Source organism: Aythya marila (genome assembly GCF_965140915.1).
Source record: "Aythya marila genome assembly, chromosome: 1".
Lineage (NCBI taxonomy): Eukaryota > Metazoa > Chordata > Aves > Anseriformes > Anatidae > Aythya > Aythya marila.
The window spans coordinates 176,529,119-176,554,229 of NC_139042.1; the positions used below are offsets into that span (position 1 = coordinate 176,529,119).

At 38.9% G+C, this 25,111-nt stretch overlaps 1 protein-coding gene across 2 annotated transcripts in view; it reads right to left on the reverse strand.

Annotated features, from left to right (window-relative positions):
• PDZRN4 (PDZ domain containing ring finger 4) overlaps nucleotides 1–25,111 on the reverse strand; it is a gene marked incomplete at its 5' end in the record, with an annotated part of 242,983 nt that overhangs the window by 101,679 nt on the left and 116,193 nt on the right. The window contains one exon of one of the 2 annotated variants that reach the window (XM_082763388.1): nucleotides 1,072–1,140. The exons of the other annotated variant lie outside the window; for it this stretch is intronic. Within the exon in view, the coding sequence (XP_082619514.1) occupies nucleotides 1,072–1,140 (69 nt within the window). Of the gene's footprint in view, nucleotides 1–1,071; nucleotides 1,141–25,111 lie in introns of those variants that run through there. 2 annotated transcript variants of the gene reach the window in all.

Here is a 25,111-nt window from a genome sequence, read left to right on the forward strand (position 1 = left end):
ATTAGCCCACTGCAAATGAATCACGTCAGGAGGAACTCGCAGGGAACCAGTCGGCAATGGGCACTTAGCTGCTGCTGTGCCAATAGACCACCAACGCTGTGAGCTGTTTTTTCCTCCGCGCTGCCTGTCAGCAGCAGCACAGTCCAAAACTGCCAGCGTTCAGCCTCCGTCAACAGCAGTGTGTCAAAGCGAGGACAAATTATAGAGAGGAAGGGAGCAGATGCTGAAAGGCACTAAACTTCAGTATGTGAGGCTCTGTTGTGCCAGGGGAAAAACAAACAAAAAGCTGCAAATCAAATGCTGATTCAATAGGACCTGAGCAAAATTGTGGGCTATTATGGTAAGTGCTTGTTTCGTCTTTTCTTGTCTTATTCTGAAAGAGCTGGGAACACGTTAGCAGCATACTGCTACACTACTGCTCACGCTGCTACGATACTATTTTCCTGCTGCTGAATGAGACACCAAAATAACTAGATGGGATTAAAATCTTTGTCTAGTAGTAGATAGAAATAGCACACCGAGGAATGAACAAGCACACCCTGGAGACCCTGTTGTACTTGGTACCCGTTTCAAGGTAACATGCATATTCTAGAATCATTTCAATTTTAACTAATCTGAAAATTTAATACACTCCTTGGCCAGCACAGACATGCCATAAAAACTTTGTTCCTTAGAAACTTAGAAATACCTGAGATCACAGACCTAACACTTTCAGAGGCAGCAGTGCAACTTATCTGAAATCAGTCTTATTACCAAACCTAAGGGCTCCCTTAAAACACCACCGATACGGTTCAGTGAGACTGCTGCTATATGACTGACATCTTGGCAGAAGATGCACAAAAATGTTAAAAGAATCCCACAGGAAGTCATCTGAAGGGGGAGTGGCAAACGAGCAGAAAACAACAGGCACCCAAAATACTAATAATTACCAACCCCCCCAATACAACTTAGCCAGCAAATTTGCAAAGGAAAAAAAAAAAAGGCAAAACAAAACAAAAGCATGTCTACTTACTGTCTGTAAAGCACATACATTTTTACTCTGGAGATGCTGGTAATATCCTCTGCACTCACCTGTGAAACTTCATAGAGCAGTTTGTAGTGTTCCTCTCTCTTCTGAAAAGTGCACAGATTGCAGCCCATTCTAATAAGCAACACAAGAGCAAAGCCTCTAATTTCCCCAGCACTGAAAGGCAAATGCACTGACAGGGAATCACCCTCCAGACTTAACTACTGTTTTTCATCAGTCACTCCAGCCCAGAAACACAGACACACCACTGAGAGCTGGAAGCACCAGCCAGGGCAGTGTGTAGCAGCATGCTCTTCTTCCCTTTCCCTAACTATCTTACACTCACGTATACACACACAGAGTTTCGACTCAGTTCATGGCAACACTCCCCCTGTCTCTGCATCAGTGCACATGACTACACAGATTCTCACTCATGAATATTAATAGCCTCTCATTGATTATTTATGACAGAACGTGTTAGCGGGGAGGGGTGTCATAGCTGCTGCTGATGACAGATGAATATTCACTAATTAAGAAGCAAATGTACTGTGGTTAAACAAAATTCACTTGTGTCAATACCATCTCTGTTTATTAAGGTTAGAGGGACTAAGGTTTGTGTATTTCACCCACACTTGCCTTAATTTTTACAGCAATCGTGAGACTAATTCATGAATGGGGACTGTAAAGGCACAAGCCAAGTCTTATGTTAGGTCTCCACCTTGTGCAACAGGGATCATCTAATGCATTTAAAATATTTGCAGGCATTATAAGAAAATACTTTTGAAACCTGGGCTGATCAGGTTTAAAGAAAAAAAAAAAAAAAAAAAAGAAAAAAAAAGAAAGAAAAAGAAAAAAGGAGAGAAAACTAACCCAGATGGCTATACTGCTAATGTCACCTTTGACACCGTCAAATTTAACCAAAATTCCAGCATACTCTTAAAAAGCATGAGTCTGTAACAACTTGTCATAAATATACAGTATATGTGGAAAATGCAGGCATGCAAATTTAGTGCATTTTACATACATACACACATTGTACTGTTTATTAAATAATCTCACATACAAGTTACTTCTGGCATGTAAAACAGATTAATAGTAATTATAGTCCCAATTTCCAAGAAACTTAGCAGCTATACCCTCTTGGACTCCTAGATATCAAAGCTTTTATTACAACATGCTATTATATCTAATTTTACTATTTGTAAATTAGATTTTAATGGCTCCGCAATTCTCAGTGTGTGTATAAAGGCAAGGATGCATTTAAAATTAAACCTATGTGTTAAATGCTACGGCCAATGGAATTCACACTTAATTCTAGGCAGACATTAATTTCTACGCTGTATATTATATCATCTATTAGTAGAGTTCTGCAAAGTAGAAAACAAACAAACAAAAAACATACACATAAAAACATAACAAACCCAAAAACAGAAAATTAGAAGTTGCTTTTGTTTCTTCACTCCTTTCTCAGCAACTCTGTTAATCAAGAACTATGTCCTTCTTTCAAAGCATCTTTAATCTGGAGGGGATAGCAGGTGGGATCCATTGCAGAAATAATTACTCAGAAACCAATGAAACCAGTTAGTTGAGATTGACACTGGGCTCTAAAGAGTTGTAATTACTAAGCACTGATGTAGAGCTACTATTTTTCTTTTTTTTGGTCTAGTTTCCTAAAAGTGCTTTGTCAAACATTTAAAATCGATAACAGGAAATGATTCTAATGAGCACTAATTGTTAACAAATTGGCTTTGCATCCAGCAGGACCTCAAACACCACCAACACCAAGTAGCAAGCAGATCAACAATCATGTGCTGCTTATCAGTCCTGCCCCTTGGGATGTAATAATCCGATTTTCTGGGCCTTAATTTTACCTAACGGTCAGAATGAAAGCCAAGCATAGAAACCTACATGAAAAACTGGACCATTGCTGTAACCTCTAAATAAAAGTGAAGTTTTCTAGACCCTCTATGTAAATTACAGATAGATTGGGACTAAATTTTAATTAAATTTCATCTCCTTTAATAAATGGGCAGAGTCAGGAGGAATCAAATAAAGATGATTAACAGAGCAAGCTCTTCTTATATCAGCTTCAAGCACAGTTCTGAAATATAACATTAAGATTTATTTTATTTGGTGAAAGAATCCAAGCAGGCAAATTTGGTTCTGAACTTTCTCAAAGTCCAAGGGGTTCAAAGCCTAAGTGCAGAGGCATGTTCATCATTGTTAGAAAGAATCGGCCTCTGTTCTTCTCCTCCATACCACCATGAAATGCTGCTCATGCTGGGAGGTTTAAACCCATGAAGCAAACATCAGCTCAACCTTTGATGGTTTCTATATTGTGAGGTGCAGAAGGATTCTCAGATGTGCAAATTCTGAACTTAAGAAAGTCAGATCAAGGAACCAGACAACAGTCGTGCAAGGACAACCATGCCATCTTTCGATGAAAGAGTTCTCTCCTTCCACTGACACAACTTCCTCTAACACATACACAGTCTGAAAGCTAAACTACATTCAAAAAAAAGAGCCATGATTTACCCTAGTATATTTTGATAGTCCCTTACAATTAGTTCTTAAAAAAAAAGGGTGGGGAGGAAGGACATATTACTTCAGGAAACTGGTTTTACAGATATAAGAAATAAACAAACAAACAAAAGATATGAAATAAGCAATGGAAAACTGCAGTTAATCTTTCAGCAGTTTCCCTTGGCAGTCTCTTTTTTCATTGCTCTTCCTCTGGTTCTTTTGTTTCCTTCTCTGAATCTGACATAGGCTTCTCCATTCATTTATCAAGTGCCTGCCCTTTGCCCATACATAGAGTAAAAGGGATCTATGTACTGCTTCTACAGCCACTAATGGGCACGGTCTGCAGGGCTGGATAGATTTATTTGTGAAGGAAAGGTATATTTCCAGGTTCTTGACTTCCATCTAAAATATGCTGCTTTGATTTTACATGTGATCAAAATACCAAACTTCATTCAGCACAGAATGAAATTCAAGGTAAAACTTGATTAACTAATGACTAAATTGAAATATATGATGTGCTTTTGTCAAGCTGAATTTGATGTTGGGAAAAAAAGCAATCTTCTTCATTCCTTCCTTCTTTCCCTCCTCTTAATCCCCCTCCCACATCAGATTTGTAGCTAAAGGGACCAAAAAGGTACTAAAACATAATCAAGTAATTCTTATTCTACATGTAATTCGAAGATATTTGAATAATTCAATGCTTTTCTTGATTGTGGAGTTCTCCATGTTCATCACCTATAATTTAATGTTACCATAAAGACTAAAATCATAATTTACAGTCAAACCAGGAATGCAATAATACAAAGGGATGGAGTTCAATTTCAAGAGAGCTACAGCGAAATTTCTGTTAATGTTTTCAAATAAGGTGCCCTTGTTTAGGTCCCCTAATTCATTTTAAGAATCTAGGAGATGACTAACACATTTGGTATATAGTTTCCTCACTGAGGTATAGAAGAATCCAACAAGCAGCCATGCTTGAATGTTTATCATTCCAAATGGGAAAAAAATAATAAGGCAATGACATTACAAATTAAAGGCCACCCACTCCTTAATCTTCTTTATCACACAGCTGAAAGACATATAATGGACTATAAGTGAAGACAGTGAAGTTGTCAGTCCAAACTCAGTGGTGAAACCTGGTGAGGCAAACATGAAATTCCAGGTTTCCTTCACCCTCTCCCAAATGCATGCACTCCATCTGAATTTACCAAGCCCACTCCATACTCAATGAATTTTGAATAATCCTGAGGAATTCAGCTGACAGAATAGATGAAAATGTAATTTACAGTATGAGGGCTGCATACCTGTAAAACAAGAACATCACAAGATAAAGGTACGTGGGGAGACCCTTTGCTTTGCACCATGTAGTTTACATTGTCCTAAACAAAGGCCTGACCTCAGCCTGGAGAGATCTTGCTGTTCATTGAGACAGTGCTTTCCATAAATCCTCAGCTGCTGGAATCAGGTGATTGTATGCATCAGTCAATTTGTCTATTGGAAAAATAAGGCATTTTCCATCCCTATGATTGCAGGGAAAAACTTAAAAACCTTCTGTAAACATAATCCAAAGACTCTGAATTCACACACTGGCTAACCCTTATATCTTTTCAAGTATCAGTCAAAAGGACTGGCTTTTATATTTCTTGTCATAGGTAAAGTAGCACGAAAAAAGTTATCTGAGAATATAAGACTTTAAAATAAGATAATGTAGATACACCTCCAGGCTAAACAAAAGTGCCTACCTTGTCAGCTTTCTTTGGGGGGAAAGTACCATTCCTTTACCAGGCCTACTGGCCAAATTTCAGACAACCCAGATAACTTCTCTTTTTTTTCTCAAAGTTTCATCTGTGATACTCTTTCTGAGGCTTTCACCCAGAGTGGCTTCCTTATCTTTTCTTAAACTGCTGCCATAATCAAATACAGAAATGTTGCAGGACAGCAAGCAAATGATGCCTCTACTGCACCTAGGGCCTTACAAATACATATAAACTTCAAGTAAATAGTGTCAGTTAAATTAATAAAACTGGTCAACATTGGCCCTCAGAGTCTTCTCTAAACTAAGGACTTTGTTAATAAATTGTAAAAGAAACCAGACTTTCTCTTGACTTTCTCTTCCTCATCAGTTAGTTAGAAGGAACCTACCTGGCACACCTTTACTCCCCACCATCCTCCCATGCGATCATATGAAACCAGACTGGTAGCTCTTTACTGCATTAAAAAGTTTCAACACTGTCGAGTGTACAGAATACAATTACTCATAAATCAGCTTAAAATGACTTAAAGGAAATGACAAAATTTTACTCAGGATATCCGAACCTAAAATGTCTGAACAGAGTTATGGAAAAAAAGTCTGACCATAAAGAAATTGGAATATGAAGTCCCACATCAATGAATATTAAATAATGCACTTAAGGAACATTGTTAAAACATCCAGAGTTAGGGGCTCTAAAGTAGTTATTTCTACTCAGAAAATAGATCTGGACTTGTGGAGAGTTTCCTTAAAATCTATATTCAGCGTTCAGCCACAGGAAGAAGCCGAGCAGAATATGAGGATTTTTTGGAAACGACTGACAACAGAGCAAAAACTGTCATCATGGAACAGCAATACCTGCATCCGATCACAGCCAGCAGCACTGGCCTTTCCATCTCTAAATCATTAAATGTAAATGGAAGAGCTGTGGTGAATAGATGAGAAACACAGATGTAAAATAATTCACTTTCCCTACCACTTTCATCTTAACCTTTATTTTCCCCTCCAGTTCTCATATGGAAGATGTTCCTTCTCACATTATGCAAGGAAATAATCAGGAAAAAAAAAATAATTAATGCAAAAAAAGGAAGTTTGCACTTTTTCCAAGTAATTTGAGTGTGGAACTCATTACCAAAACTCATTGGAAGCAAAAAGCAGAAAAGGTTTCAGAAAGGTAAGAGACAACTTTACAACAGAGAACTGTCAGCAGTCATCTGCCTGCTTAGGAAGCCTGTAATTCACTGACCCCTGGGAGCTGTGAGACTGCAGAGAGAGAGCTCTATATGCATCCACCTGCTTGTGTGTTTACGGCTGGCCTCCTCAGAAATCTAATATTGGCAATATGATCCCTTTACTAATTCAATTCTAAAGCTGCAAATTTACCAGTTCTTGCACAACAAACTAGGATATGTACTAAACCCAAAGTTCCTTAGCTAACATTAACTGGTAAAACAGCATATAATCCCAACTGCATTACAAGGCTTTGCTAATAGCTGTGTAACAACTCTGGGCTTTAAACATGTTTATAAAAGCATGATTTGTTACTGTCCTCACTGGTTTCAAAGCTTTTCAAGTTACATCCACACACACACACACAAAAAAAAGATTTTTATTATTTTCCCCACATCCAAAGATTATATCTGAGCTTTTTAACATCTATGGGAAAGACTGACCATGTAGAACTGAGACACTACACACCAAATTCAGTTCCACACCAAAGCCAAATATCAATGAAACACCTCAACGAGAAACTGAGTCCACAGCACAAAATGCTAATTCAAGTGCTGAAGCAGCAGGAACTGATACAGAGGATAGGAGCAGCAGCAAGGACTCCCTGCCTCTGCTCTGTCCTCTGATATCCGCATCATTAGAAAAGCTCTTTATTTTTACATTCTTACTTATAATATAAGTAACACCTGTCTTGCAGGAGCATTAATTCAGTGAACCTTTTAAGATTTTTTCAGAGCTTTTCAAAGAATGTATTAGCTAGTGCTGTGACACCCATCCAAGTTCTTCTGCTGAGGCCACCCTCACTGTCTCCAGAAATCAAATGTAATTATAATGTGGTTTATTGATTTAAAGATTTAAGTAGTAAACTATGTGATTATTAGCATGGTGTGCTAATCAGTATCAAAGTATTTCCTTTTAGGTTGCCTTCTGGTTTAACTAGTAGTTGGATACATCTACAACAGTAGTTTTGTCACATCCACTTATTTCCAAAGTGAAGTACAGATGCTGGGAAGAGTAGCCTGTCATATAAATAATGCATTATCATTATAGAGACATATTTACCAATACAGACACTTTGCTGTTTGCTGGCAAAGCTCATACAATTGACAATCTGGAAGAATGATTCAGGGATATATTCAATACAATAGATTATTTTGTCTTGCTCAGTATAAATGACCTACTCTGCTCTAGAAAAACCCTTCAGGACTGGGGATGTCTTCATGGCCTTGAATGGATTTTCATAGTATTGAAGTACAAAAGAAGGCCTGTACTGACTCAGGTCATAAAAGCAGCTGCTTCCCCCTTTGCCAAAACATAAAGATGCTGCAATATTACTGTCAGAAGTTCATGTCAGTATAGTAAAAAGTAATTTTTCAACATAGAAATGTCCTAAGTCTCCAAAGGAGGAGTAAGGCAGAGGGAAAATGGTTGTTTTTGTATGCAATCTATTGTGATCTCATCACCATAAAATTAGTATTAGATCAAGTATGTTATTGAATCTCAAATCTGGCTCCCAACACACACCTGATAGCATGATGCAGGGATGGCACTGTGTGATGGTATAGGAGGAACTGTTCATACTGCTCCAGTGTCTGATAGCTGGCTAGTTTGATTTAAAATTACAATTTGAACAGAAATCAGCTCTGTTTGTTGACAGTCATTAACTGACTGCCATAAAAGCACCATTAATTCTGTTGTAGTCAGCAAATGCTTTGTAATGATCTAAAACTAATGCAGCACCCCCTCCTATGAAGCCCCCACAGCAGCGAAGGTTTACTTTACACACTGTTTGAGCTTTCTAAAGCTTAAAATCACTGCCAGTGCACCTGCTTTCTAGAAGATCATTAGGTAAAAATCCCAACGAAGCCCAATCAACCTGGCTTTAGTTACCTTGCCGTCTGCTTCAGAAGAAAATTAATGTTATTAGATGCGTCTTTCTCTGAAAATTGCTGGTGTTGGGTTACCATGCCAGATGTCTGGGAGGTGCATGGGTCTGTTGGATGCTGCCCCAGGCATGGCCAGGTCCCAGACCCAAAGCTGGCACCATGGGGACACTGCAGCAGCTGCTCCACCAGTGTAGGGGCACTGAGACCCCCTGACACAGTGATCCCAGCTGTGCCAGGCACCCCAAGCCCCACTGCATGCAGTGCTCCTCGCACAGGCCATCGTAAAGCAGCAAGGTCAGGGCTGAGCTCAGGTGTACAGGGGTGGGAAGGGTGGAGAAACTCCTGCTGAGCCACACGGATGGAAACAAATGCAATCCGATTAACAGTGCTTCTTTTTCTTGTGTTTTGATTTCCTGCAGAACAGAAATTAGCATAACAAATCCTGCTTTATCTCTGAACAAAATTTCAGATCCTTAATCTGAAATCTGTTCTTTCCTCTCGGAACAAAGAGCAAAACCATGCAGCTTGTTAGTGTCAGAGGGGAGATTTGTCACAAGTCTGTAGTTTTAGGGGGATGGGTGCCCGCCCTTGCCTCCCAACATTGGTGACACCCCTGGCATGGCTGCTGCTCCCCTTCAGCCTCACTGCAGCATCCTGATACTGACAGCTGTCTGAGCCCTGGACGGGTGCATCTTTTTGAATATAGCTTCCTAATGACTAAATCTGCTAGAGAGAAACAGCCAAAGGCCCATGTACAGTCAAGGAAAAGCATTCAGTCACATTGCAGTCAAAGAATGGTGCCAATTAAAGAGAACTGCTTAACTAATATTTGGCAATGACCAGAAACTGTGAACATGAAAATCACTTAAAAGAAAACTTCAGGTGTGAAGCAGGAATTTTAGAGGCTTGGGTCTCATTCACTTTACCAAGACTGAAGCAGCTAAAAAACCCCAATGTATTCTGAAGATAACTCCTCAGTGTCCTTCTTCACCACTAAGTATTAATAGATGGAAAAGTAGCAACACAAGTGTAAGTCATCTGGGATGAAAATCCTTTCCAATTAAGTTTTCATGCCGTGAAAACACTATCTCCCTGAAGTTTTGGACTTCAAAATATGTTCCTGTTGAAATATACACCCGAGCCCTGAGTGTATTTTGGTTGTCAATATCAGTCATAAATAAAGATAAAGCATAGTCTAGAATGGAGAAATACGATGAGAAATAAAACAAAAATCTCCTGCTCAAAGAATTTCTGCTTTCTAATTCTCCACTGATGTTTCCCCAGTCCTAGGGCTGGGAAAAGGAGTCTCCTTAACGTTTCATTGAATGTATTTACTTAGTAGGAAATGCTCACCCTGCTTTGTCCAATAGCACAGTGTGTGCCCTTGGTACCCCTATACATTACTGAAAGGAGACAATGCTCTTTCTTAAAAGTAATAATAAGATCATATCCTTGCAGGGTAGATATTTTAGAAGATATTCTTTGGAGTTCTTTATCTCAAAGAGCTCAAGGCCACTTGCACAACTTTTATCAGTGGCTCTAGCAAGCCAGATGATGTATTTATGTTTGTAAGAGTTTAATGATGCTCACACACAGACACTTACCTCCCCTGTGCCCCCACACCTACTCATCCACTTGCCCACTCAGACCAAAGTACTCTGCTGTAATATAAAAATGGATAAATCTAACCTCATGTACTCCAAAGACAATTTTAGTGCTACCAAATCATTTAACTTCAAAAGGGAAACGTGCTTCAGGCCAGGTAGACATCTCCTGTGGCTAAATCTGTCCACATTTCTAGCAGTCCATAAGAAGTCAGTCCCCACATTTTCAACTCTTTGTCTTCAGAAAGAGAGATTCTCTCATTTACCACAGGGGAGAAAGTGACATCTGTGAAAAATGAATTTACTTATCATGCTTCAAACTACAGGAGGCATGTATGTGAGCATGTACACAAGAGGGATAAGCTGCACATTTCGAAAACTCACTTATGTTTCATTTCTACAGAATTTCACTTTATACCTTAAAAACAAAACAAAATGACAACAACAACAAAAACAAAACCATAACAGAAGGATCTTTAAATAAGAGGGGAAATATTTAACCTTCTCAAAGTCATTGCTTATCCTCTTTCTGTGATTGTTCCTGTAGAGATATGAAACAAATCACAGCAATAAATAAATAAATAAATAGATAAATAAATAAATAAATACCCCTCCCCCGAAAAATCAAGCAGGAAAATGGACTGGGGAGGAGGATTGTTTTTTTGTTTTGTTTTATTTTATTTTATTTTATTTTATTTTATTTTATTTTATTTTATTTTATTTTATTTTATTTTATTTTATTTTATTTTATTTTTCTGCAAGACCTTTGTATCTAAGTTGAATCTCTTTCATTTCTATCAAGTTCTTGTGCAGGACACTAGGATTATATGTATTAACCTAATTTGGTGATAAGAAAATCCTTACTATAAATCCTTCCATGTGGGACAAATCTGTCAAGATCTTGATTATCAAAACAAATGAACAGACAATAAAATGTGACATATACAGCATATACTTTACATGATAAATTAGCCCTTGCAAAACTGACAGACACACTGTATCTGGATGTTCAGGTTGCTATGGCAAACAATGCTTTTTCTCCACCAGCTACTGAACCACAAGTTTCTGAAAGAGTGATTGACTTCTAGTACATGACAACAAATTTACTGTGGTTAAACACTACCTGCATATAGCAGTCATATTTCTGTAGTCTTTTTCAAAAGTTAATGCCTCAACGGTGACCTCACCGTGTCACTGCAGTGACTAGCCAGAAGCTGTAAAGTTGTTCTCTTTCCCTTCAGTAGATGCTTTTAGGGATTCAAATAGTGATGGTCAAATAAATTAGGAAACATAATTTATCATGCACTGAGCAACAACAGTGTCAGCTCAGGGAAACCAAGAGAGAGTCTTTCTATCTTAAGATAGAAATGTGAACTACAAATTCAGGTATATTACTCAAAAGTTTGTATGTTACTCATTCCTCAGACCAAGATTATCTTGTAAGAACAGAGGTGGGTTTCTATTGTTGTTCTTGTTTTTAAAGAAACAACAACAAAAAGTTGTTTTTTAAAGTGGGAATTCAAATTCCCACTTTCTGTTTGAATAAAAATAATGAAAAAGTCAATTTCAGCATACTTTGCATCTAGGATGGTGTCTGGAACAGTTAATATAGGATACTTAAGTGATACATTCAAAGAAATGAAGCAAACTCAAAGAGAATCTAGTAAAGCATCCTTAAGAGCTATTTTTCTCAACAAGTCATAAGCAAGCACTCGAGAGCTCTCCTATACAAGACTAAAGCACCAAGAGAAACTAAAAAGTGTCAGTACATTCCTGATGTAAGGCATTCAGAACCTAAATCAGGATAGGCTCACATTTCCTGTAAGAAATTACACAAGTCTCATATGGTAACTGACAACTTCACTGATTACTTCTCCTGGAAACCTGTCAGAAATTCAAATTAAATTAGCCTCTCTCGTCTGTCTTAGCAAAACTCATAAACATGCCTGTGTTCTAGTTGAACTCAAAGGAAAAGGGGATACCAGCTGACCACAAACTCTCATTTAGCTGTTAATTTCTCTGATTACAGGGTGTCTTCTTCCTTTTACGTTATGAAAGACATGCATATTGATCACAAGACAGCAGGGTGCAGGCACAGCTATGACCACCGCATACCCACCGTGAGAAATGATCAGGTGTCTGTATGTCTGGTTAGGAATGCAGAAGGATGCTTTTGCAATCTTTCTGCTTCCTAATGTAGTTCATCATATAAACACTTCACAAAAGGTCACAATTCAACTGATAAAATTAATCATTTAGGCGCTTTTCTGAACACATGCTACCCTAATGGCAAGTTAAATGATAAAATAAGGACAAAAAGAAAAGATCTTGAAAAACTGTCATCATCAGCAACTTTGTCTAAGCTGTGTCTGTACTAATGTTAGAGAAAATTTATATAAAGGTCTATTTTTATTTGAAAATATTTTTATTACTTTACGCACAAGCAGAACAGTAAACAGTTCTGAGCAAGCAAAACACATTACTTTTAACTATTAAATCTTAGCTTCTATAAAAAACATTCTTTGTACTTTTCAGTAAACCATTTACATGACAACAAAACTCAAGTTTCATACAAAATTTTTTATACAACGGTATCAAAGCACTTTACAAAGCCAGGTAATTTTATCATCATTTTACAGACGTGTGAATAATGCAGAAATCTAGCAGTGTGTAATATTAAAACACTACAAATATTTGCCAAAATTTAGTACAACTGTACAAAACGCCAAGAAGATTAATGCGAGGGGGGCTACCCAGCACCAAGTAGGGTGACAGTGTAGCACTAGCACAGGAGAGGATGGAATGTAGGGAATTTCAGCAACTGTTTGGGATGACAAAACAATTTCAAGATCTCTTTGTATGCCTTGCAAAGAAATAAAAAGTGTGACATTAAACACAATTTTGAACAAACAAACAAAATCTTTGCAGGTGGTTCTTATAATAATCCACATGGAATACACACAAAAATGGCAGTAACTTCCTGCTGGCAACATACACCTATGCAGTTTTATCTTGTTTTCTTTCCTCCTTCCCTTACTGTAGTGAAATTTCACTTTTGTATATGCTCCTCCTTATTTTCTTGTTTCCTATGCCCAGCTTAAATTCTATGCCCCTTCGTAACTTTGCATTTGTTTTCCCTTTCATCCATTCACTACACGAATTTCATCCATTCACCATGCCCTTTTGTCTTGCTCCTTCTCAGGTCTTCTCTGCCTGATTTCCCTTCATTAGTTTCAAAATTCTCCATTTTATGCATCCTCCAAGGAGGTGAACTATAAAATAAATCTCCTTACTGGGCAGGAGGCCACAGAGGAGACATGCTAAGAGTGCTCCTTGGGACAGTCCCAGCTTGGGATCTAATGAAAGCAACAGCTGCACACCCACTCTCCTGCACACACCAAACCAAACCAGGATGCCTGGTTTAAATCTTTTAAGGTTTAAATCCTTTTTTTTTTTTTTTTTTGTCTTTCACCCTGCTTCAGAAGTCAGCCTGATCAATGCTATTTCACACTCTCCAGAGCAAGCTTTACTGATCTAACCCCTGACTAAAAATAGATTCATCAAAGCAGCACCAGGGGAGGCAATATTTATCCCCTGCAACACACAGGGAATGTCACGTTACAACTTCCTCTTTGCTTTGCTCTCCTATTAAGAGAAGGGGGGGAAGGAGGAGAGTAAAGGAGGACTCATAGGGCTGAAATGAGCGCCAGCACTGGAAACTGATGCTGTGTATTTATCCACCCACATTAAGTATGGAAAAGGCAGTCACAGTTCGTGCTCCCTCAGCACTCTTGCAAATTCTCATCCTTTCCATCTTTCAGTGGGTGACAGAAAATAGCAGTTACTGACAAATGCTGGGGGAAAGCACAAGACCTAACCAATAAATAATAAATGTATCCATATCTCTAGAACGCCTTCCTTCAAGTCCACACAAAGTAAATATGAGAATCCCCACAGGAAGTAATGGAAGCTGCCAATTCCATTCATAAAGGTGAATAAGTGAATCTTCTTACTTCTTCCCTGCATTTCATTTCTTTACAAATCTACAAACCTAGAATACAGCAGAACATATTCGTTTGCACACACAAGGCAGCCTTTCCTTTGCTAAGCACCCCAGTGCTATGGGAGGTAAATGGAGAGGCTGTGGGGAGCTTTTTCTCTGCAGGAGTTCCCTAACAGCCCTGCACAGAAAGAAGCAAGGCTGTCTTTGTTGTTTGATCACGTCAGAGAAGATTACTTCCTATACAAAACTCAATTTGATTGCTACATGGACGTGGTATGAAAAGTTACTTGTGCCACTTCAAGCACCTATTTGTTTCCTCTTCAGCCATTGGCTCCTGTTCCTTCCTCTAAGTTTTTTATCTTGGTGTACTTTTCCCAAGGACAGTTTCACACTTCTCTTCAATGGTGGGTCTACTGCTAATTTCTTTGGTGCCTTCTCTACATCGTCCAGATCGTTTTTCTATATGGAACCAAAAAATAAATCCCCCTGAAAGGTTGAGCCACATCAAAGCTTGAATTTTTTTTTTTTTTTTATCAATTACCTTTCAAGGTGGGCATCTTCACCACTAGGGACTCTCACATTCAAACCTCATCTGCTACTCTGTCCTATTTTTACTTCTGCTCCTACAGTTCTGGATCTCTCCATAGCTGGGCTGTGACATCTTCAGATGAAGATGCAACCTCTGTCATCTTCTTCTGAACACACTATGTTGAAAAACACCAAAAAGAAAAGGTTTCTTCACCCACTCTCAGACAGAACTATCCCTGGAACTGATTTTTGCACACCTGATATATGAATCTAAAACTTGCAGTGCAAATGGATGAATGAAATACACCCTTTTTCAGAGACAACACTAACACAACTCTGACACAGGAATTAGGGCTTGTGTTTCTACTAATTTGAACAACTGAAGACCCATTATGCAGAAATCAGAAAATGTCCCTGGGGTGTTTAAGGAAAGGTTGGACCTGGCTCTTCGGGACATGGTTTAGTGGGTGACATTGGTGGTAGGGCAGTGGTTGGACAACAAATCTTGGAGGGCTTTTCCAATCTTTATGATTCTGAGATTCTATGACCGAGTGTAATCAGATGTGCTTTTTTTAACAGTTTTTAAAACTTTTTAAAGCAAATGCTTACCTCAGGAAACCACAGCGGAGCATTATATGATGAAGGTCTTGAGGTCACCACCCTGAAAACTCTCAGTTAGACTTCTTGGTATGAAATAAAAAGGATCACATTGTCTTTTCATTTCTTATGGTAATACATAAGGTATCACCTCACCTCACATTTACAGAGTGGGACACATATTTCCTTTCACGATGCATGTACTCTTCACAGAAAAACATAAAAACTTATTCGAAACGTCCCCAGCACAAACCAGAAGTCTGTATTGTGACATTGCACTATGTGTGTCTGCCCTGCACCATGTACTAATTGAACCCAAAATGTGTTGAAAGAACCAGCTGGAAAAGAGCCACCTTATCTTTGTGCTTCAAAATCATTTTTAAAAGAAAAAGTAAACTCCTGTAGCAAATTGTGAGGATAAGAATCTTTCAAATACTGTTTATAGAGTGATAAGAATTACCTTTTCTTTATTTCTGTGATACCCCAACTGGCAAGGACTCCCTCCCTTTCCTGAAGCCTCAATTTAACATGTTTTTTATTTTTAGTATTATTTTCTAGAGATATTATATTCACGCATTTTGTTTTCAAAACAGATAAACAATGCCTAAGTAATTACTAAATACATCTCTCCCTGCGTAGCCAACCGGGGGCTCAATTTTGAAAACTTGCGCTATTAATAAATGACACACTGCAGTAAACTAATTGTATGTAAAGTCAACGGGTGCATGTTTAAGAATTTTAATTACTGTTCCATGATTGCTTTATATTCAATACATAACATGCAGGTAACACAGCCTTTATGATGATAAGCAGTTTAATTAGAAAGCCAAGATAAGAAAAAAATGCCTTTAAGTTACTGAATTTGCTCATGCTGGCCATGCGATAACTTGAGCACATAGTTTCTCTCAGTATTTTAAGATGTGAAATGCTAATTCTACCTAAACCTTTGTTTCCTCACATTGTAATAACTGCTTTATAAGGTTCTCTCTCTCACATGTGTCCACTGCACAGGTTAATTAGATGGCAAACCTCAGCCTCTCCTCAACCTTTGAGCCATCAGAACAAGCCAACAGTGCCCCATGCTTGTGGCAGCCACGAGTATCCCTGCAAGCCAAGGCGACCGTGAGCTGTGTTGCCAGTGGCACGCATACCACCTCAACAAACTGTCTCGGAGGATGGCCATTGATTTCCTAGTTATTATGAACATGAAATTATTGAATGACAGATGATAGAGTGTTAGGTCCTACAAGTATTTTCCCAAATGGGTTATCTAGCCGAGGTTGCCGTGGCAACGAGGCTGTTTGACAGCGCTTATGACAAAGAAGCCTTTGCTCAGAATTCAGCAACAAAATCACTCCTCGTTTCCTACCTCATGCCCGAAGGAAAGCGGAGGAAGCTGCAAGGCGAAAGGGCTGGACGCTCCAGAGCAGGTGCCAGCAGCCCTGCAGGACAGCGCCCTGCCCCAGATCATGTTGATCCCCGTGAGATAAATCAATAGGTCTGGCAGCACTGGATCCTCGGGGAACTCAAGGTCTGCATCAGGACACACCGCTGGTTGAGCTGACAAGGAACCACTCTCCCAAATCAGCCATCGCTTTGCACTGCTAAAGGTTGGGTCACTTCTTGCTCACATGCCACTTCTGTTGTAGGGACATGGTGAACTTGTCATTTCTCTCTCTTTTTTATCACAACAAATTAGGTTTTTCTATCAAATGTTTTTTTGTTTCTTTTTCTTTTTTTTTTTTTTTTCTATCTTCATTCACAGCCAGCTTCATAGTCCAAGGTATGGCTACTCCTCCCTCCCTCTTACCCCACAGCATCCCTCCTGCCCCTGCCCCACAGCACCCCCCTGCCTGGGGGACAATCCATGAGCAATGCTCCCTGGGTGCACAACCACAACTCCACATCAAAACGACACGGCAGGGATGTTGCAAAGGCTCAGATCAAACAAAAAGCAAAGCATGGGAAAGAGTTTCACCTCTGGCATACCTGCTCAAGCTTTCTTTCATTTACAGTTCTTCTTCACCTTGAAGTTATGATTTTTGCTTTTTGTAAGCCCTCTTTCTGCTGGTAGAGCACAGCCTGAATAGCCTACAATAAAATTCCCCTACTGACCTTTTCCAAGCAGCATCACGTTTGTTCAACTGCTCTGATCATTCTAGAAAACATCTCTTTTTTGAGTTTCTGACTGCCAAGGAAAGCTGCTTCTATCAGATATAGAATTATAAGTGAATCCAAAATGAGCGGTAATGATAGGTTCTTTGACTTTAGCCAACTCACCCACGGTTTAATTCACTGGTCAGGTTTTGAGAAACATAATTACAAAAGAGGCATTTACTAGGAAGAACGGACTGAGAAGCTCTGCAGTGAGCTACCACAAAGCTGTAGCTCTTTCACCCAGGTTTTGGTGCCCAGGCTGGTAATTGCTCTGCACCACACACCTGTGCATACCTCTCATACAGATATGTGGGTGGGAAGAGGGTTACTGAAATGTAACTGTTTCTGACAAGCATCCAGTTATCACAACTGAAGGCAGAAAACTATACCTAGAAAAGCTAAAGAAGGCCCCATTATGAAAATAGAAGTTTAAAAGTGTGCCAAATATTCCCTGATATTCTTTAACAAGGGAGACTTTTTCCTCCACTCTCCAATAAAAATCTATCCTTAAATATAGGTTTTATTTTGAGATGGAAAAGGACATCAAATAAAGCTTTTTAAAACAAGTGGTATTATGAGGGCAAGTAATGACCAGATCCTCAGGAGAGACTGAGGACTAAGAATGGAGTGAGAAAACTGAGATAAATTTCTGGAATGAAGCTTAAATGCTCAGTCTGTGCCAAGAATCTTGTTTCTGGCCAGAAATATTTTAGGTCTTAACATATTTTTAAGTTCATTAAAAAATATATTCCTGGTACAGCCACATCTGCTCCTAACAGCACTTTTATTGGACAGCTTCAATTACAGCTGGCTCTCAATGAGCCTCATCTAGGCTGCACCACATGAAGCAACAAACCAGGCACTGAAAGCACATGGAGAGCTGCAGCTTCGTGCTGCCACCAGCCCCCACTGTCATATTTCCTCTCCTCTCATCCCCTCCTTCTAGCATAAGCAAAAGCTGTAAATGTTTTAGGGCTGTGTGATAGTCCCCGAGAAAAACAGGGAGCATATGTAGTGTATTTTCACATGGAAAAAAAAAATGGAGATCCTAATTTCTAAAGTGTGCCTTCTGTCCAAAGTATACCCTTGACGCTAACTCGGCTGTGATGCAAATCACTTTACACAGATTACTCAGCCATAGATGATACCAAGGTATCGTCAGAAGGGTATTAGTCAACAGTTTCTCATGAAGTCCAATTACATGTTTTCTATATAATTCCCTGACTACCCACTAAAATTTTGCTGATATTAGCCCATCCAAAAGGCTTTTCAGGGACCAAGAGCACAGATAATATCCATTACAAAACCATTCTATGGTTTCTGTCAAATCTAAGTTAAATGCACAATAGGGACTAGAAAGCTGCTACAAAACTGCAGATTCAGGATATATGAGAAACAAAGACACCGTGTCAATACACTCTTCTTTTTACACTGAGACAAATTCAAATATGTGAAGATCAAGCTGAAAAGGATGTATCTAATGGCATAATACCACATCACCTCCGAAAACTACTGCAACAGAACTGTGAATACCTGTCTGGCCCACAGACATCATTGCTATCACCTACCTTTACTCAAATTTCTCATGCAAGTACAAATCCAATATCAAACCTATGGATTTTTTTTTTTAATTGAGAGGAAAGGTGACAATTTTTGGGGGGGCAAAATCCTCCCCCTTTCTCTCTTCCAAACTAAATTTTCAAGACATGTCCCTTCTGAAGGTATTTAAATGGCTTGATGGTTGAAGAGACAGGTAATGGCTACAAAGCCCTTCACCTGTAGGTCACAGGTTTGAATTCAACCCCAGCTGGTCATGACCAAACACTGTTATGATGAGACAGCTGTTCAATGGCCTATGTGAAACAAGCTGGTAGTCTCAGTCCGGTTCCTACTGGGCGAGTGTTTGCATCATTAAAATCACACCACCTCAGTAACCTTGTTGGCAGTACCAGCAGAGTCCAAGGACAAAGAAGACACATGGTCTGGTTTCGTTCTCCTGACTGAGAATCAAAAGATCTTTGCCTGCCTTAGGACTGATGCAGAGTCATGACTGGCAGTGGGAAACATAAGCTATCACTGGTTTTACTGAACATGCTCTAGAGATAAAATAAGACCTTGTACTGGGTCTGGCTGGGATGTTAACTTTCCCGGCAGCAGCCCATACAGTGCTGTGCTCTGAACTTGTAGCTGGAATAGCAGTGTTATCACACCAGTGTTGTGTCTACTGCTAAGCAGTGCTGGCACAGCATCGGGACTCTCTCTAACCCTCCTAGGGGGTGGGCAAAAAGTGAGAAGAGAAACATCACCAGGGCAGCTGACCTAAACCAACCAAAGGGATATTCTGTACCATATGATGTCACACTCAGCAATAAAAGCTGGAAAAAGGAAGAAGAGGGGAGGGGCAGGCTCTCATTGTGAAAATGTCAGTCCTCCTCCCGAACACCAGCTATGTGCGTTGAGGTCCTGCTTCAAGGACATGGTCAAGCATCACTCATTTGTGGGAAGTAGAAAGTAATTTCTTTCCTCTGCACTTTCACATAGCCACATAGCCTTTATTTGTTTTGTGTTTTTTTTTTTTTTTTTCTTCCCCCTTTCCCTTTCTCTTTTCCCCTTTCCTTTTTTTTTTTTTTTTTCCCCTTTAGTTAAATTGTTTAGTTAATAATAATCTTTCCTTAATTGTTATTATTTTTTTTCCTTTGATTAAATTATCCTTATCTCAACCCATGAGTTGTTCTTTATTTCTTCCCCTCCTCATCTAAGGAGAGGGAGTGAGAGAGCGGTTGTTGTGTTTAGCTGCCTAGCATGGTAAAACCACCACAGACCTCTCCACCTTACCATAAACACTTCCACCAACTATTCCTTAAATATATACATATATATGAATTTATATATAATTTATTTTTACATATAAATTTATATATATATATTTAAGAACTTCTTATATCATATGAATTCTCATATCATGACAGAAAATATGAAAGACTTCAAAGTGGAAGCAAGGCTCCATAAAGAGCTGACAAGACCAAAATTTGTTGGAGAGAACTTTGTTTTGTTTCTTCATACTGCCCGTATAAACTGCTACTTAAAAGAAAGGACTCAAACTGTGGATAAAAAAGACAGAAAATATTTGGAAAAGAAGAGCAAAATCTGTGAAGACTAAGCATATTTCATATTTGTGTTATCTCCAGTGTAACAGTCATTACTTTATTGACTACTTTTATTGCTATAAAAATTGTCTACGAGAATACAACAAAAAGTTAATAAAATTAAACAACTTTACTACACAGTCACTGTTGGCACCTCACAGTCATTGTCCTAGAGAGCAGGGGATCAACTCCAGTATTTTTAGCTATGAATAAACAGAACTGCAGCAAGCTGCTCAGCAGGGTACTGACTGGCAACACAAAAACCCTTCCAAATATTTATAAACTCTGTGATATTTGCCCTTTGGGTTCATGTAGAAGGGATTATGCTGTTCATGTCTTGATGAGCATTTCTGGGTCCAGCAATTCATGGGCTGGCACAAACTGGAGTTCTGGAGTTACTCCATCACTGGAGCTGGCTTACACACTAACTAGCCCTGCTTGATGAACTTTTTAGGAGTTATGGTTCGAAGAACGTCAAAGAAAATAGTACTTTGATAATGTTCTTCCAATTTAGTAGAGAAAAAATGCCTGGAGAACAACTTTCAAAAGAGTGTTCCTGCAGACAGAAGTGGGGAAGAAAATACACTGTTATGTTAAGAAAATGAGTGCCAAGGAATACCCCTTTTTCATGTGACGGATAGTGATTGCATTTGGTTGTGACCCTGAAAAGTAAATAAAAAAAGTGAATGGCTACTTCCCTCAAATCCTTCCATTTTGAATTCCCGTTACAGTGTTAGTACAGTACAATAATGTATAAACATGCTTGATAACACTAGTCAAACTTATTTTGCTATGGGCAATCTCAGTAAGCTTGGAAAACAAAAAGAATACATTTGCTCACCAGGCAGATTTTTCTTATAACACAAATAGCAAATTCAATCTGCTGTTAAAAAAATTACTCTGTTCTAAAAGCAATTAAGTAGGGCATTTTCCCCCTAGCTTGACTTGTCAATCCTATTAGACCAAATTCTAATTAAGGGTGGAAAAGTGGCTATTTTATATGCCAAATGAAAATAATTTAGTACAAGTTAATGAGTACTGGCTTAAACTGATTAGTCACTTTGATTCTGGCTTGTTACAGTGGTAGAAATTACCTTCAAAAGATACAGTAGGATCAGCAGTAATTTTCACACATTTGATAAACAAACAGAATTTGCCTTTGCGACCAAATTAGGTGTGAAAATATCTGAAAACAGGAACAAAATAGGAACAACACCTTACAGGTAGTTTGGAAAATATAACCTTCTCTAAATAATACAAATACCTAAACTATTAAGACTTGGCCACCTTCTCTCCATGTCATGTTTGCAACAAGTAGACTCTGACCAAACAATGACAAATGTTTCTCACAAAAACCATTATGAACATGAGCAACTTTCACCATGCTGCAGTCTTGCACAGAAGCGCTGCCATGCAGATTTTCAAAGTGAAATTTATTACTGTCATCAGGCATGTTTTTGAAATTCAGCTTGTTACCACATGCAATGACAAAGGCTGCACACCACCACCAAATTCTGCCACTCCCATGCAAGCTGTAAGGAGACATTCAGATGGTTCAGGAGGCACCCCAAGGCAGTTTGCATTCAGTAAAGCAGAACAGTGCAGCACAGATGGCAAAAACACATTAAAATATGTCACCTACATAAGTTTTATTTTGTACATTCTAGATAACCATACTAATGTGTCGGTGTTTGCGTTGTTTAGTAATCAGTAATAATTTAGAAGTATTTGATACTTTCTTATCAAAAGATGTGGAGTGTTTTCCTAGTAACTGACTTCTGTTTCTGTGGCACCTTACCTAGTCTTAGAAGTCATACAGAAATTAAAAGATGACATCTCATTATTAACATTTTGTGTAAAGATAAAAATAATATCAAATAGAAACCTAAAGCTAGACTATTGGATACCTGAAAATTCTAATTTTCTCATACGAACAAAGGTACCCAAATGATTAATCAGCTTCAAAAGAAAAAAAAAATTAAAACCAAAGAAGTCAAGGATGAACTGATCATCACATCACCTCAAGAAACTAGATTTATGACTGACTTCATACACATGAAGCAGATGTAGCCCTTCACATATTTGCCACTACTGCAACAAAATTATACGAAAGTCCCAAAGACTTATTATTGTTCTTAACATGAACCACTAATGAGACATCTCTTAGCTGATACTCTTCATTCTTATGCAGTTTGATATTGGCATCATAACTTTAGGTAGATTATCTCCTCCAAAAGAAATTTATTAAATTAATTAATAATAGAGCAATGACAACAAAACATGGAAACACGGAGAATAGAGACAATAAAAAAGTCTCCCTTTGTATACCTGAAAGCTATTTTTTGCAAGAATTTTAGGTAAAGGTTCAGAAACATACCCTAACTTTCATAAGTACTTGACTTTTGGACTAAACTCCTGGACTTTAAACATAACTCTAATTGCCTAAATGTCTTTGAAACCAGACCATATTTGTTGCTTAAAGAAATGCAGTGGTAAATCAGTAGACAACATCCCAACACTACTTCAAACCACAAATTTATATTCTACCTAAAATAAACAGTGCTTGCTCTCGTCCCCTCTCTGCAATGATTTAAGGCAGCTGTTGTATTGATATTTTATAATATTTAGACTTGACATTGAAAAATACACACTATGCACTTATTGACAGACTGTGGCTCATGATACCTAATTTAAAGCAAGTTGTATTGACAAAGGGAGTTTGCTGGCCTCCACATCATGCATTTTTATATTCACCATGGTTCTAGTTTGCATGGGAGCCATGATCACCAGTGAAAATTAATGAAGAGGTAAGAGAATCAGAAAAATGTCTAGATTTGTAGTATATTAACACGCAAGTTTTATGCTAATGAGAGAAAAAAAAAAAAAAAAAAAAGAAAAGAAACAGCAAGGGTTGTTATAAAGGATCCTTCTAGGATTCAGGACCATGTTTATGTAAAATGCTGTAACAAGCTTTCGTTATTGAATATATGCCCCAAACTACCACAGCAGGATGCTCAGCATTCAATCATACCCAGCTCCTTGAGATTTGAGAGTGCCACTGTGGCACTCCACTGTGGTCCCCAGAGTAAGCGTGTGCCATTTGTCCTCGTACCTGTCAGAAACCTGCCACCTCGTGTGCTATAGTCCAGTCATGTACAGAGAGCAAAGAATTTTGCCATCTCAGTCAGAACATTTCCTAAGCACCAGCACTCAATTTCAGTTGTGGGAACAGACACGGATATTTCTGGTTTTAAACTGTGCAGCAACTCCATTGCTCTTTAATTTTGCATAGTCCCCCTGAAGCACTTTGCTACTGAACAGCCTTTAATATGATTTGAAGCAGATACCACTCCAGGGCTTTCTCATCTTCATCACTTGTTTGTTTTGACCTTGACATTTATTCAATTAGAACTGATTTGCCAATCAAGCACAACCCTTCTTAAAGTCCATTTCCATACACCAGTGAATAGGCCCATCCAGTTAGCAATGATCTTTCAGCATGCCCAAAGTAAAAATGCACAAACCTAGGAGCATACAAAATAGCCAAGGTGCCTGTCACAAAGAATCTGCTATTTCCTTTCCTATCATTGCTCTCAGTAAATGGAAACGAAGTGGATCTATAAAACGTCTTTTGGCAAATAATCAGCTCCAATGTGGCCACTCTGTCAGATTAATCAGTTCCTTGAAATTTGTTTCAGTGGAGGCACGCCTCAAGTTCGCTAAGGCAGGATCCATCCCCCTGATTATCATGTCAGCTCCTTCACTGCTGGAGAACAGAGCAGAGCACGCCGTTCCTATCACATGTCTGTCACAGGCTCAGCTCTGGGAGAGAAGGACTTGTTAAGATTGTCAAGTACCATTCACAAATTTATGCCTGTGGAGTTGTTCCTCCTGGAAGAGAACCAAATAACTCATACTTTTTGAAAATTGCTTATGACAGCTTTTCAGTCTGCTTCAGGCTGGCTCTCAGTGATGATTTGTATTTTCATATACTCCTCATACATTAAGAAATTTACACCTGTCAGGTCCTGACAGAGTGTCTCCATCTTCAACCTTTTCGGGGAAAATTCTTTGCTTGCAGACATTATCCAAATAAGTTTCTATCAGAAGTCTGTGTGACATAACAGGTGGAGGTGCAAGAAATATGTGGCAGACAAGCAGTGAATTTTAATGAGAGACAGGGGTTTCTGTACTAGCATGAAAGGGATGGAAATTACAATACTGATCCCTGACACTTTAAACTGCACATGAAGCCCATGGGTAATTATTAGGAGAAGACATAAATACCGGGTTGTGAAACTTACTTTACTACCCAGGTTGACATCAGACTTCTTATTTCTACCTAGGAATCACACTTGGGGTCAAATGAAGCAGCTTAGTGACAAAGACTCCTCATGAATAAACAAGAGGTGGTTGTTCCCACTGGTACACTTGTTTACTTTGAAACTAATATTTGTTCCCCCCAGCCAAAGCAGCGGATGCAGCGCACGCAGGGGGTGCAGAGGGACACACAGGGGCATAGGACTCCCTGTGTGTTCAGCCACGCCAAGATCTGAAGCTCCTTTGGAAAGCTGACACCCAGCAAGATGCTCACCACTCATCATGTGGCCCTGGGCAACCTGCCCTAGGTGGCCCTGCTTGAGCAGGGGGTTGGACCAGGTGGCTTACAGAGGGTCCTTCC